The sequence below is a fragment of the Lytechinus variegatus genome, chromosome 15 (assembly GCF_018143015.1).
Source record: "Lytechinus variegatus isolate NC3 chromosome 15, Lvar_3.0, whole genome shotgun sequence".
NCBI classification, from domain to species: Eukaryota; Metazoa; Echinodermata; class Echinoidea; order Temnopleuroida; family Toxopneustidae; genus Lytechinus; species Lytechinus variegatus.
Genome location: NC_054754.1, coordinates 4,003,040 through 4,017,885, shown reverse-complemented (window position 1 = coordinate 4,017,885; position 14,846 = coordinate 4,003,040). Strand labels below are relative to the sequence as shown.

At 37.6% G+C, this 14,846-nt stretch overlaps 1 protein-coding gene across 1 annotated transcript; it reads left to right on the top strand.

Moving 5' to 3' along the window:
* Positions 1 to 4,108: 4,108 nt before the first annotated feature.
* On the top strand, positions 4,109 to 11,941 carry LOC121429285 (L-proline trans-4-hydroxylase-like). The gene is made up of 7 exons (XM_041626282.1): positions 4,109 to 4,362; positions 5,040 to 5,118; positions 6,793 to 6,985; positions 7,546 to 7,637; positions 8,619 to 8,712; positions 9,350 to 9,631; positions 10,696 to 11,941. Exons 1-7 carry the CDS (start codon positions 4,347 to 4,349, stop codon positions 10,804 to 10,806), a joined length of 867 nt encoding a protein of 288 aa, XP_041482216.1. The 5' UTR covers positions 4,109 to 4,346; the 3' UTR covers positions 10,807 to 11,941.
* The last annotated feature ends 2,905 nt before the right edge of the window (positions 11,942 to 14,846 follow it).

Here is a 14,846-nt window from a genome sequence, read left to right as displayed (position 1 = left end):
TGTAATGCTGGTTATTCTTTTTCCGTTATTTATTTCTTCAACCAGTCGACTGTGTGCGCGGGCGATCGAATTATACGGCGACGGTTTTTGGCACTAGTATTCAATCCGTCGGCACAAGTATTCAACCTTGCGATGAAAGATGGCCCTGTTTCTCAATCTGCCCTGTCCCATCCGAATATGGACTAGACCATTTGAGATGAGACCAAACAGGGAATTAATCGAAGCCAGAGACTTACATAGATCTAGATCTAATTTAGCAATCTAAACCCTTTTGAGATTTGCTATCTATCCTCACTAGGTTGAATACTAGTGCCATTCAGTGTAAAAAGGCCATCGCCGCATAATTCGATTCTCCGCGCATACAGTCGACAGATTGATAAAGAAAATACCGACAACAGATTACCATGGAAATATCAAAGGTATGAAAGATAGATTCCATATTTCTAAGTATTTTGGGGAATATGTCAAAATCTTTGAATTATGCCGGGTTGAATACTATAGTTAGTGCCCTTACGGTAATATATGTTAATGTATTTTATAATTACGTTTTATGAATATAGGCCTACAAGCAAATTCTTTTATTTTCATTTTAATAAGTAATTGATTGAAATTATTGAACCAAATGTTAGGTCTACTCCAGTTGGAAGTTGAATCATGTTTATATAAGTCAAATTGTTGTAAATAAATCAATATTTTTGGACATTAATAAATGAGAATCATATTTTCATCAAAATTTTGGAATTGACCACACGCTCATTTATTATCGGCTACTGGCGACGTGTTTGTCATAATATTATGTACACAACACACACACACATCGACCCACACACCCTCACACACACACCCACCCATATATATATATATATATATATATATATATATATATATATATATATATATATATATATATATATATATATATATAATAATCAAAATAAATGAAGAATAGTCAAAGAATGCTCAAATATTTCACTTTAACTAGTTTTGTCTTTAATTCTTCAAAGACGAAACTAGTTAAAGTGAAATATTTGAGCATTCTTTGACTATTCTTCATTTATTTTGATTATTATTTACTTTCCGTGACGGGGGACATACTTCGTTATTTCATCGTGTTTATATATATATATATATTGATTGAATGAAGAAAACAATGTTAGGCGTAGCTTAAATAGGAGCGCCTTGAGCACCTAACAAGGTGGATATGTGCGCAATATAAATATCCTATATTATTATTATTTAATCAAGGTGATACTTTGAACGCTGGTGTCTCATTCACTGGACCACAGAGGTGGATTGGTGGCCAGGGCGATCCCGATCCGATTGACCGTCAGATAGACAGATTTTCGACACCACCAAGGAAAATAGGCGAAAACGAACTTGAAATAATACAGATACATTTTGTAACAACTTTGCCATCCAAATTCAAATCTTAAACCTACGTAAGCGCAACCTTTACCTTTTTGTGCTAGCTGGATATGAGGCCATAACTGAACTGAAGTTTTTTATCATTTTAAGTGGGTTTACATTTCATATTTCATTTAATGCTTGTTTTTTCAATTTTTTCCCAAGCTTGACAAAAATTAACAGAATGAAAACCTAGCCAACGCCATTCATGTGAATCAGAGCTCCGTGTAAAGCAAATGTCATCACGATGGCCTGGCCTCGGTTTGTGGGGAAAGGAAGGGGGTGCAGTGGCGTTCTATGAAGTGTTCTGGGCAAGGAAACAAGTTTGAAATATCAAAGATATATTCAAATCAATCTTCCTAGCTAAAGTCTGTGTGTTCTTCATGATTAACGTCTACTCCTATTCATGTAACTATTTCCATGTTCTTTGGAAATCATTTTTACGAGCTTTTCAAAAGTGGTGCACTCTCGAGCGGAAAGATTTTTCGACAGTTATTGTCATTCTTAAAGAGATATGTGCCAATGTGAAACTGTAGAAAAAAAATCTTCATGAAATCACAAAGTATACTCATTGTCGCTTTGATGCTTTAAAATACTCTAATATCAATACATAACTTTACAGAATTATTTCTAAGTGTAATCTTTTGATACCACTTTATACAGTGGGGTAACAGTCATGGGGGGCAAGCTGTTCCCTGGAGGATTTCACCAGGAAGAAAACGGGAAAAGGTGCGAAACAAGAACATTGAGAAAGAACAAATCATTTCGAAATACGCTTATATAATGCATTACATGATGGGAAATAAATTAAAAGATGATAAAATGGCAAAAGATAGCGGGAAACGAAGGAAGAATGGAATAAGTCAAAAGCTAAATTGGAAAGCAAAGAAAAGGGACAAGAAAATAATGATAATAAAACGACCGGGCTGCCGTGGATTGAAAATAAATAATGGAAGAAAGATGGACTGCATGCAACATTGTGCTATAAGCTTGCTATTTTTTTACACAATAAGCTACCGGGGCTTTTCCCAGACCCCACACAGTAGGGGCTCTTCATCTATAACCAGCAAATGGCTCTATAACACGCACCCCGTTCAATCACTGGCATATAGACGCGGGGGGGGGTCTTGGTTCCACACCCAAGAGGAAATTAAAAAAAATAGGAGACAACGTATAATGAAATGAATGGAAACAATGAAATGTGATATATGCTGAATATAAGGGAAAAATCTGTCACATAATTAGAATTTAATTTCAATAGGCATTTTTTTCTAGCTTGCTTAGCACGCTGGCGACTTTTAAATAACAAATTTTCCCACATTGCTATGTATTTTGCCTTCTCAAAATATTTGGTTCATTACGCAACTGGGTTGAAGCTACATTCTGTATATACCCGCGATTTGATTAAAATAGCGGCAATCTACGAGGTTAAAATGGCTTTAATTTCAAGAAGTTCCGCGGGCTCCGCCCCGGACCCCAACCGCGAAGCAATGCCGTATATGAGTGTGGAAGAGTTGGGCCATTTGCCCCCAGAAGTTCTAAAAACGAACAAAAAAAGAGGAAAGAAAAGCATAGGAAAAGTGTAGGATATCATTTTATTTGCTGAATATAATGTAAAAAATATCTCAAACTTTGATTATCATGAAACGGGGATTTTTTTTTCTCGCTCGCTTCACTCGCTCGGGACTTGTATTAAGCAGCTTTTTAGCACATGTGTCATACCGAGCCCCTTGTTTTTTTTTACTCTTCACGCTATCCTGCAGCAAAGAATCATGTTCGCAGTGCATGGCGTACAGACCACAAAAAAGGAATGGAAAGAGATAAATGTGAACCCGAGGTGGGGGCACTTCCATTGACGAGTCGATACCATGCGCGACAATGGGGTCTCGAAAAGTACCCTAAACAAGTATTTTCCATATTCTGAAAATGAACCCCTTAACAAGTACTGGCGTGTGAAACCCTTCCCTTAACGATTATTAGAAACAAAACAATACTATTGGCAAGCATTGCCTGAATTGAACCCCTAAACAAGTACAGCGATATTTTAATTGTTACGTTACGGACGTCGGTTTTACCTTTACCTATATACATCATTGGGTGGGCCCCATGCACATCCCACACCTCGCGTAAATCGTACTCTAACCACGTAGTGTTGACTGTTGGGGCAAAAAGTACATCCTTTATAAAACATTTTAGTCTCATATTTTTATACCCTCGCGAATTTGACCCTAAACACGTAGCTTTCCCAGCGAAATAGATACCCTTTTTTCATTATTTTAGTGTTTTTGACACCCTTATTACGTTACACGTACGTAACGTGCCCTATCTTAAAAAAAAGACATCCTTTTTGGTCGCACATGGTATCCACTCGATCGTCAATGTAAGTGCCCCCCCCCCTCCCCGAGAGTGAAATATATTATTTTCTCGATATCATGTCAAAATCTATCACAAAAATGGATTTTGTATTTAAAAAGGTCAAAATTTTTGCTCGCTCGCAACTTTTTTTTGGTAAAAGACAAATTCTGCCCGATGCGCAATATCTGGCATTTTCAAAATAGTCTTCCCTTACTAGCTGTCTGCTGTCTGCCTTTGACACGTTTCAAGTTCCCTCCTTCTTTTCCAAAGGTCGCCGAATATGGGCCAACACGATCGTGATAGTACTGATAATGGCATAGATGTTGTCACTGTACTGCCGTGCTTAGCCAGCACGTCTAACAAGCCATGTGTGTTCCTCTCACAGTTTTACGATCAAGTTCAAACTCACAATCAGCTTTTAAAATTTATAAACAACAAAGACCGCGTAGCCCTACGTGTCTCATGACCATCGCCTTTCCAAAGTTGTCCACGCAGACGAAGGACGTCAAGTGGTAGAGTTTTTGCGGGGAGGATCGATTTCATAAATCTTTGCCAAGAACCTGAAGAAGAACGATCCGAGGAGAGCCATGTCAGTTAGAACAGGTATACTTATTTTTACAATTTATTTTCAGTACATTTTCCGCTAAAATGCACCTACTTCAATATATTGGACCGCCCTATATATCATGGCCATGGATACAAATCAAGCTAACAAGTTTTTCGGTACTTCAAATTCTCAGTGTACAAAGCATCATTTGTGATACATTCAGCATTTTTTTTAATAAATAAGTCACAATTCCAATAATCTCGATCAGTAGCACAGGATATATTTTTGGGGTTGCATTTGACTCGTAAACACAGAGAGAGATCAGTCTACGCTTCAGCTTATTTATTGTTATTTTTCGTGATTTGATTGAACGTTACTTTTCTTAATATGCCCGTACTGGTCTGCATTTCCGAAGAAAATTATGCACCACTTTGTATACACCACGATAGCTTATGCACATAATAGCGGTACTTTTCACAGTCCAATAGGTCTCTTCTCATGCAAACACGTCAGAGGTACCCCCGAGGAGTAACATCGGGAAGGGGGAGGGGGGGGGGAGCTCTGCCCCTTTTATACGGCAGTCTTAAATGTTGTGTGTTTTGACCTATACCATATTGCATACATCGTGACTTTAAACAGTTCCGATTCCTATTTTATGATATTGACCAATAATAGTATTTTGCCTGAACAATAAACTAACATATAACCTTCTATCTCTAAATTTCACCTTAAGACTTCGAGTTTTCTGAGGACCTGGACACGAACCCTGAGGTTTTGAAAGCGTATAAATATCGAGGATATTTTATTGTCAGGTTAGTGATACTATCAGGTACAAAATCTCGGGTTAACTCAATACAACCTGTTTTATAAGGCAACTCAAGGATGAAAATATACTTTTGAACAAATAAAATGTAATCGGACAAAAGGCAATGAAAATTTCATCGGAGTGTGACAAGGAATTACAGGGTTCAGACATTCTAAAATGAGCCCCCCCCCCGAAAAAAATCGACAACTTTATAAAAAAAATCCAGTTTTGAGATAATATTCCGAAAATGATGTCATATTTCACCCTTCTCTCTTCCTATTCCTTTTTTTCTTGGTCTAGATTCCCCCCTTTTTTTTGGGGGGGGGGGCGCCCTTGAAGCCCAAGTCTGTACGTCACTGACCCTGGGACCCATGTAGGGACCTCGAAATGTTTGTTATTCTCGTCGTTTCAAAGTTCAGTTTGATAAGTTTTTTTTCTATGTGAAGTTCAGATTTGCACGTAATCACAAAAGTAGGCCGTCAACAAGTAGCAAATGATATCGATTCCATTTTGTTTATGGCTGATGGTAGGACAATGTGTTGAAATATGGTCCATGTGGGGTGCGTACGTGTGAGCGTGTGTGAGGGTGCAAGGGTGGGAATGGGCTTGCGTGTGAGGGTGTGTGTGGGTGTGTAGGGCGAGTAGTTGTAAGTAAAGTTCCATGACCTCTTTTTGATATGGTACTGGCAGTAACCCACTCTGTGATCGGCATTGAGGCGACATTCTGGCAAGCGATCGCAAGCCAGCCGAGGTCAAGACCTGTAGGCGTTTCATGAAAGGACTTGTCGGACAAAATTTCCGACAAGTTCTGTTTTATCCGACAATTACCATAGTAACAGTACCTCTCAGCCAATCAGAATCAAGGAAAGATGTCAGATCTGACAACTTGTCAGACAAAAATGTTGATGAAACGCTCCCCTGTAGGCGTTTCATGAAAGGACTTGTCGGACATTTTATCCGACAAGTACCAGTTTATCCGACAGTTGCCTCTCAGCCAATCAGAATCAAGGAAAGATGTCAGATCTGACAACTTGTCAGATGAAAATATTGATGAAACGCTCCCCAGGGGTCGAGTGAGATACGATCGCTCATTTTGAACTTCGATGTAGACCAGGGGGGGGGGGGTTCGGCCAACTCGGTTTCAATACGGGGTATACCGACATGGCGCATAGTGCTTTGTTAGGCAAGTCAATTTCGAAAGATATTGCGCCATGTCATTGGCGGCGGAAGCCAAAAATTTTAGGGGGTGTCCACCTGAAATTTTGGGATGGACACAGGTAAAAAATTGGACAGGCGCCCCAAAAAATTTTAGACAAGCAAAAAAAAAGGTCATCAACCTAAAATTTAGGGGGGACAACACACGTTTCAAGGGGGGTCCACGTGACTTTAGGGGGGGGGACGTTTGAAAAAAATTGACAAGCAAAAAAAAAAAAAAAAAGGTTATCCAAAAAAAATTTAGAGGGACCGTCCCTTCCGCCGCCTTTGCGCTATGTTGGCAACCCAACTCTGAACTCTCTATGATTCCCATCCAGGGTCTAGCCGGAACAGCGCCAAGGTATAATAACTAGGAAACTGTATAGTCTACATGAATGTTTAATATGATTTAATCTTAAGTAGATTCCGTCACCAAGAACTTTATTTTTTAAAAGTGGAATTGATATAATCTTTATCTCGCTGACAGGTCATTACTGAGCGGAGCAGAACTCACGAAGTTGCAGAAGGCGCTCGACCACGATGAAGGGATCACGAAGCATGGTTACGCAATCAGTGACGGTCATGGTCGCAATACTAAAATAGTCATATGGAGTCACCCCGGCAATGATATAACGGGGATGATCGCAAGATCTCAAAAGGTCGCTGGAACGTCCGAAAAGGTAGGTATATAAACTACTTCACATGTCGAACATAGCCTATACTAACTCACACTCATTTGTGCAACGTACAAGCATATCTGGGGCCCGTTGCAGAAAGAGTTGCAATCAATTGTAACTCTAAAAATCATGCGCAACTTGATTTTTAACAAATCAACAGCGTGCATTTGGGACTTGCGATTGATTTTTTGACTTGCGTTAATTTTTAAATTGCAACTCTTTCTGCAACAGACCCCAGAAGACCCTTCACCAGGTGCGCACGCGAGCGCGTGTGTGTGATTATATGGCAGTTAGTAACCGGGGACTTTACAGATGGATAAGAATTTCATCCCATTTCTTAAAGTATTTTACATTCGATACGCAGCCAAGTTGAGAGACCGAAAGACGAGGACCGTCCACGTTTTACGCCCACAGTTGAAACGGCCAATTTGCCCTCAAACGCACACAGGCACACTCGCACACACATTTCACCCACACACACACACCCCACACACAAAAGAAGCGCTTTCACAAGCACACTCATTCATTTTTATTACCTTTTGCTTTCTGCTCTTGTTCATTAGCTCTTAGGAGGAGAATCTTATCACTATCACACCAAGATGATCATGAAAGAACCAAGGACAGGAGGAAGTTTTGTATGGCATCAAGATTACGGGTATTGATATTCAATTGAAATTCAAGATAATTCAGTTCAGTTCAATTCATACATTCATTTCTAAAAAAAGGCAAGGAGTACAGATATACATAGAAAAATACACTTCGAATATATACATCAGTATTTCAAAAATGTAAATATGCAAAAAAAAAATACTTAAAATAAATACAATGATATTCGTGTATAATTAGGCCTGTGTACAGTAAAAATATGAAAAACGGAAAGGAGGACTTAAAATGAAGCCAACAGTGGCCTTATGAGTTAAAGTCTCCTAAAAATACTAAATGCTAATTTGGAGGCTACTTAGTATATACAATAATCAAAGCATATATGAGAACTTAGGTTATAAAAGTAAATGGATTAAGAAAACGGACATACGGTATAAGATAAGCAAAAAAGATTATGTCAAATCGTCCTTAATATTGTAACATAGGTGCAAAATTAGGAATATTTTGAATAAAAGTATTGTTTTAACTTTCTTTTAAAGAATATAAGCATAAGACGCAAGCCAGAGCTAAGAAAATGGTTTCCTGCGTCATCGTTTGAGTTAACCCTCATCTCGATCAATATGTTGCATACTCTTATCTCAAGAGGGTTTGGTAAACGTAAACCTGGCATCTCAATATAAATATATGCATGATGTATATATATAATTATATGCATTGGCGTACGTGTCTTGGGAAATCGACGCCCGGATGACGCTGATGCTGACGACGACGATGATGATAAATAACGATTAAAAAGGTAAGGACAATGATAATCATACTAATGATGACTGTCATGATGTAAAAAACAATGGATAGCGCAAGGTGGTAAGACATAAGGTAACAAATTGGAAGATCTGATCAGAAATAATCTTATTGGGATATTTCATCTTGCATCTATAAATCTGAACTAAATTCACTGTGCTGAACAAGCACCTCTTCGGAGCATCTAAGGTAATTTTCTATCAGTCCCACTTTTCACTTGTTTCGTTTTCAGATACTGGTACAAAAATGGGTGCCTCTTCCCCGACATGATGACTTCTGTATTCATTGCAGTTGATAAATGTGACAAAGAGAATGGATGTCTCCAGGTAAATTATGGATACATTACGAAAACCTTGAAATTTCCATTATCAACACGAATATATGCGGATCCAGGGGCGGGGTCTAGCTATGGTGCGATCGAGCACACTCAGGCTCAATTTGAATTTGGTATCAACTGAACGAGAAAGAAACATTTATACGGAGTGCCTCTAAGAGGGCCATCATGGTAAATAATTGAATCATTGGGGGGAAGTTATAGGGTTTGAGCCGCCTTCATCGGTACACCGTGACTGCACGGGCCCGCTTTTTATACCTTTGTCCATGCTGCCTTGAAAATTGTAAGTGCTGATTTTTTTTTAACAAAAAAAAATGCCTAGAGGTGGGTATATCACGGGGGGGGGGTCTCAACGTGACCAGAAGATGACTAGCTCTGTTTATAATACAGGAGCCTGCATATCACAGTTTGATGGCCTTTTTCATTTTTTTTTTTGACATGGTTACTCAACACATTGGGAGGGGGAAGGATCCTTGGGTCCCTGAAATAAGCCCAGAATTCTGCTACAGACTCATTACAGATGCCTGGTATCAACCAATAATTGGTGCGGACTGAGACCTAGCTATGTATACGGACGAAATTACTTTACAATTTTCCCCTTTTCTGTTGTCAAATCTATTTTTGTAAAGATAATTCCCGGATCACACAAACTCGGTCGCATCGAACATGAAATGGTCGGAGGTCAGACCGGTGCCAATCTTGACCGGGTCGAGTTCGCCAAGAAAAAACTCGGTCTCGAGTTCGTCGAGCTCAACGCAGGCGATGGAATCTTCTTCCACTGCAACCTCCTGCATTGCAGCAGCGCCAACAACAGCGAGAGGAGGAGGTGGTCGTTCATCCTCGCTTACAACCGGAAGGACAACGATCCCGTGATTCCACATCATCATCCGCAGTATACCCCCATGAACATCGTAAGTCAAATAAAATGAAACCAAATAAAATTGATTGTTTGGTTATGCATAGATTTAACGAAATCACTGGAAATGAATTGTAGAACCATGAAATTGAAATTTGATTGAATTTAAAGTTGAATTAATATCAAATTCGAACGAAATAAAAATCTATATATATTAGGATAAAATAAGGAAGGAGATGCATGAAATGAAATATGTTAGCGCCTTGTAAAAGATGAATTTTAATATTACGCCAACTAAAATAATGATTGATTAAAAATGAAATAGATTGATAAGGTTTAATATTATCTGGAATTGAATGAAATGAACTAAATTAAACGATTTTAAAATGAAATTGAATAACTCGTGAGTCATCAAAATGGTTGAAATAACACGAAATAGAATGGAATTATTTATCAATAGTACAAATATAATTAGATAATTATCCTAAGGTCGAATGAAATTATTTATCGCTGCTTTAGATTATTGTTGTGAGTTTATTTTTTTCGAGTAATAATCATGAAATGAAATCAATAACAATTTCATTATGTTGCGTCATGCAGGGCCTACTTATTTATGCGACATTGCATTCTAAACATAGACGTTAATAGTTTATCCTTTTCGTATTATGTACGTCTTCCCTATGCAAATTTGAGAACAAGCACTGGTATGAAATGTGATTTTTTTTTTTACATAAACTGCACAGCAGTGTTGGATCCACTCTTAGACTTAAAAAAAAACACACTATGGCCCGTATTCTGAAGTCAGGTTTAACTTAGACCATGGTCTAACTCTGTGCTAAAATTACGGCAAGCCAAAAGTGTCAAAATTTTTATTAAGTTGTATGTTTCTTATGTTTACTGTGCCCTTTCCTGATTCATCGATGGTGAAGACAATCATCTATTTATATTTCTTACACAATTATGACTGATTTGAGAGCCAAATGAGGTGAAATAATATATCTCTACTGTTAGTGATTTATGTAACAATTGGCTCTCCATACTTAAACCACAACTTAAACCCGACTTCAGAATATGGGCCATTGTCTATTTTATATATACACATTTTTTTATTTCAAACAGGTGCCTAACTCCGCCATTTTGGAATGTTCCGATGTTCCTGATATGACTGGTAAAGATTTTTTGGACCCTAAAAACGACAAAACCGTAAAAGCGGTGCCAAAGGAGCAGTAATCCTAAATCATCATTCTGTAGTTTGATCAGTAAATGAGAGTCCTAATTCTGAAAAATAGGTCTTTGAAAAGATTTATTGGCAGTAGGGGTTTAAACCCCCACATATTGCCCCCCCCCCACAAGGCGAGGGGTGAATTTCCCTGTGGCTGATCGACGGGCGGGAGGGGTTGGGCGCAGTATATGTTGCAGCTGATCATAATCGGGCAAACCAACTGGTCTACCCCCCCCCCCACATAGGAAAAAATCTAGATTCGCTACTTATTACAGCTTCCATTGTGCCAATAAAATGATTCTATCCTCCCAAAATTAAAGTCGTATAATAATTTTCAGTACCTACTTTTTATGACAATAATTACCCTTTGTCAGAGCATGTGTAAATTGTTATAACACGAAATTTTCTGCAATTAAGAACGGGTCAATTCAATTTTAAGTAAATTTGTAAGATTCCACACCTCATATACATATTTTCTGTAATTTTACCCATTGTAAAGTTGCAGGTATTCTCGAAACTGCTGCAGAAAATGCTCTAATTTAAGGAGAACTATTTTGACAGTGTACGATCCATGGTGGCTAATTGTTATAGTGCCTGTATATTATAGCCATGGTATCTGAGGAATAGAAGATGAGGATGACACTAAATGGAAGATCATATTTTTCCAACAATTTCATTATATCCACGGATTGCCATGACGAGCAAACAGGTTTGAGTTTACTGAGGAATTCCATTGTTCGTTTTTGTTTTTCTACTCTATGATATAATAATTTTGAGATACCTAGTTTACAGATACGATTTAACAGTTATTTATGTACGAGTATTGTGTGTGCTTTCTGCTTGCGCCTCTTAGATCTACCTCATTTAAACCGTACCGCGCCCCCTATTTTATCACTTTTGTCCCCTCTCTCCCTCCCTTTCTAGGGTTGTAGCCTCTCTCATTCTTTTTCCATTTTCTATATTCTCCTTTTCTCCTCTCTTCACCGATAGTCTAGTCGATTGACTATTCTCTGTTCATTTCTATCCGCCTCTTTTCTTTCTTTATTCTTCATATTCAAAGCAAGCAATTGCACACTTGTGCTGCCGACACCAGTTCCTATCTAAAGGCTGGTCACACCGCCTGAGCGTTGTTGGAGCGATCGTGGCGCGGAGACAAAATATCATCACCGCTCGCTACCGTTCACCATTTTCGATTTCGATTGTTTGTTTTCTGTTTTCGATTTTTTCCGCAATTTTGTGAGCGAAATTCGACCCTCTCTCCCTACCGCTCCAACAAAGCTCGGGCGGTGTGACCAGGCCTTAACACTATTACCTCATGCTGCAGTCACATTTCACCTCCGGCAGCGTACGGCGAGTCGAAAGCAGTGTTTTGTTCATATTTCATTCAAACCACCTATGTATGTAGCTGGTACAAAAATGTCAAAACGGCTGTTCTCGACTCGCCGAACGGCCGCCGTAGGAGAAATGTGACTGCGTCATCCTTGTCAATGACAGATCGGTTGGTTTCGAGTCGTTTTTTTTTAATGTGACCGTGCCATATATTTGAATCCGTTCAGTTAACCATTTTTCTTTTTTTGCTTAAATTAAATTAGTTGTCCTGGGTTCTAATTGTTTGACGATGTCAGAATTATTACCTTGTAAATAATCATTTTGTGATGTCTGCGAGTATTTTTGGAATAAAAACTAATAACTGCACATTTCCACATTCTCATAAATATTTCTTCTACTGGTGATGACTTTTTCCAATGATTATTTGATTTATACATACTTCTTTTCACTTTAAGGGCAAGTCCAACCCACCAAAAAATTGATTTCAATAAAAAGAGAAAAATCCATCAAGCATAACACTGAATATTTCATCAAAATCAAATGTAAAATAAGAGCTATGACATTTATGTGCATATCCTGGTGAGTCTGCAAATGAAGAAACTGATGACGTCATCCACTCACTATCTCCTTTGTATTTCATTATCCCAGGAAATATTAAGAACTTGTGACAATAGTTGACCTACTATACCCAAAAAAGTAATGTACTGGGAATCGTGATAAAGAAACCTTAAGCATAAAAGGGCTGGGGGCATGATGCCCCCCACCTGACGCTTCGCGCGATATTTCCGAAACGAAAAAAAGATAACGTCGCAAAACTTTATGACTTTTTTTTCTGAAGTCTCGCGCAGCTTTTGCGACCAAATTCGCGACATACGGTTATAGCTATAGCATCGCGATGCCACAAGCCATTTTACAAGACAATGTCATGCCGAAAATTGCTAATTTTTATACTTTGCGTACAAAGTCTATGACAGATGATATTCATAAAAGGGCGATTATTTTTCATTCTAATTGGTCTGCTTTATAAATTTATGGTTTAATTTAGTTGGTAAAAGGTCTGTAATAATATCCGGTGAAAAAAAAACGATGAAAAACAAAAAAAAATACTTAAGAAATTCAAATAACGAAATACATAAAGGAAAAAAATTCACTTTTGCAATTTTTCTTTGAAGAAACCTTTAAACTAGATATAAAAGATAACAACAGAAAAAAAGGAAGAAATTTGAAGTGAAATTGGGGTGTTCATTGTGCAAATCATGTTTTTCACAAATAGATTAACATACTTTGTTCATAAAAAAAAAATGGTTTTTAGATTTTTTTGTACTGGCTTGTAGTTACATGGAAAAGAATGTGGCATGTGCACACCAAATTTCGGCGCGATCGCGCGAATGGCGGCCGAGATCAGAAGGGGGGGGGGCATCATGCCCCCCCGTCCTAGAATAACAATAGCTCAGTCCTTTTAAGGTTAACTAAAGATGTTCATACAATCAGTTTCACATTTGGTGGATAAAACATCTACATCTAAAAGTATACTTAATTCTTCCCCAGGCCTATAAACACAATAGACAAAATATCATTGACCGCTTAAGCTAAAGTTACCATAGTTCATTTAATCAATTCACAAACAAGAAACAATTTCACATCTTGTAAGGGAACTGTCAGCATGCAATACATGATCATTTATCAAAACAATTATACTTATTTTAATATGGTATTAACTATATTTTCATGGCAATAGCATACTAAAGTTTCTTTTCTTTGATGTAAAAAAAACATGAAATGTGACAAATGATTGAAGTAGTTACGATTCTATGGCCATTTAGCGTACATGTAAGATATTCAACTAGTTTAGAACAAATTTATCAAACAGATGAGAGATGTTCATCGCCAAAAAAGGCGAAAAGCACAGGCTTACTATTTTTACAAATATTGTAGATACTTAACATTCCTTGGTTGCCAATTATACCAGGCCAATTTAAGGCTCAATAGGTATTTTTATGGCAAAATCTTAGCCCCACCCTCCTCCCCCATAATATGGTTGATGTATTAATTTTCATCATGTTCAACTGAAATACGATATCAAAATCAGCTGCACAGGCTTTGTATACATAAGCCATATCATACGCAAGTTTGAAGTGCATATGCTTTATTTCGTTGCTGAAGTTTTGCACAAACTTTAAAGAGCACCAATGGCTCATTTTACTACACATCATTAGCTTGAACATATTTTTTTTAAAGGACAAGTCAACCAAAACAAAAAGTTGATTTGAACAAAGAGAAAAATCCAAGAAGCATAACACTGAAAACTTCATCAAAATCAGATGTAAAATAGGAAAGTTATGACATTTTAAAATTTTGTTAAATGTCACAAAATTTCACAAAACTTATATGCATATCCTGGTCGGTATGCAAATGAATGGACTGATGACGTCACTCACTATTTCTTTTGTATTCTTTTATATGAAATATGAAATATTTCATCCTCATTGGAAGGTGAAATAAGTTTTCTTCCTCCATGAATGCGGAGAATTACAAATGTTCTACCATTTTATGCTTCAGTAAAGCTGGTCCTTATTGTCAAATCTTTAAAAATGGAGACATTGTATAATTCAAATTGGATTTTCTATATTGATTCAAATCAACATTTTCTGGGGCGGACTTGACCTTTCAGTAGAAATACACCTTAAATACACATAACATGATAATTTCAATGAATGGC

Excerpts from the sequence above, each read along its gene's own strand:
- LOC121429285 (XM_041626282.1), top strand. Across the intron at positions 7,638-8,618 it reads GTATGGCATCAAGATTACGG|ATACTGGTACAAAAATGGGT; the intron begins GTATTGATATTC and ends TTTCGTTTTCAG. Across the intron at positions 9,632-10,695 it reads AGTATACCCCCATGAACATC|GTGCCTAACTCCGCCATTTT; the intron begins GTAAGTCAAATA and ends TATTTCAAACAG.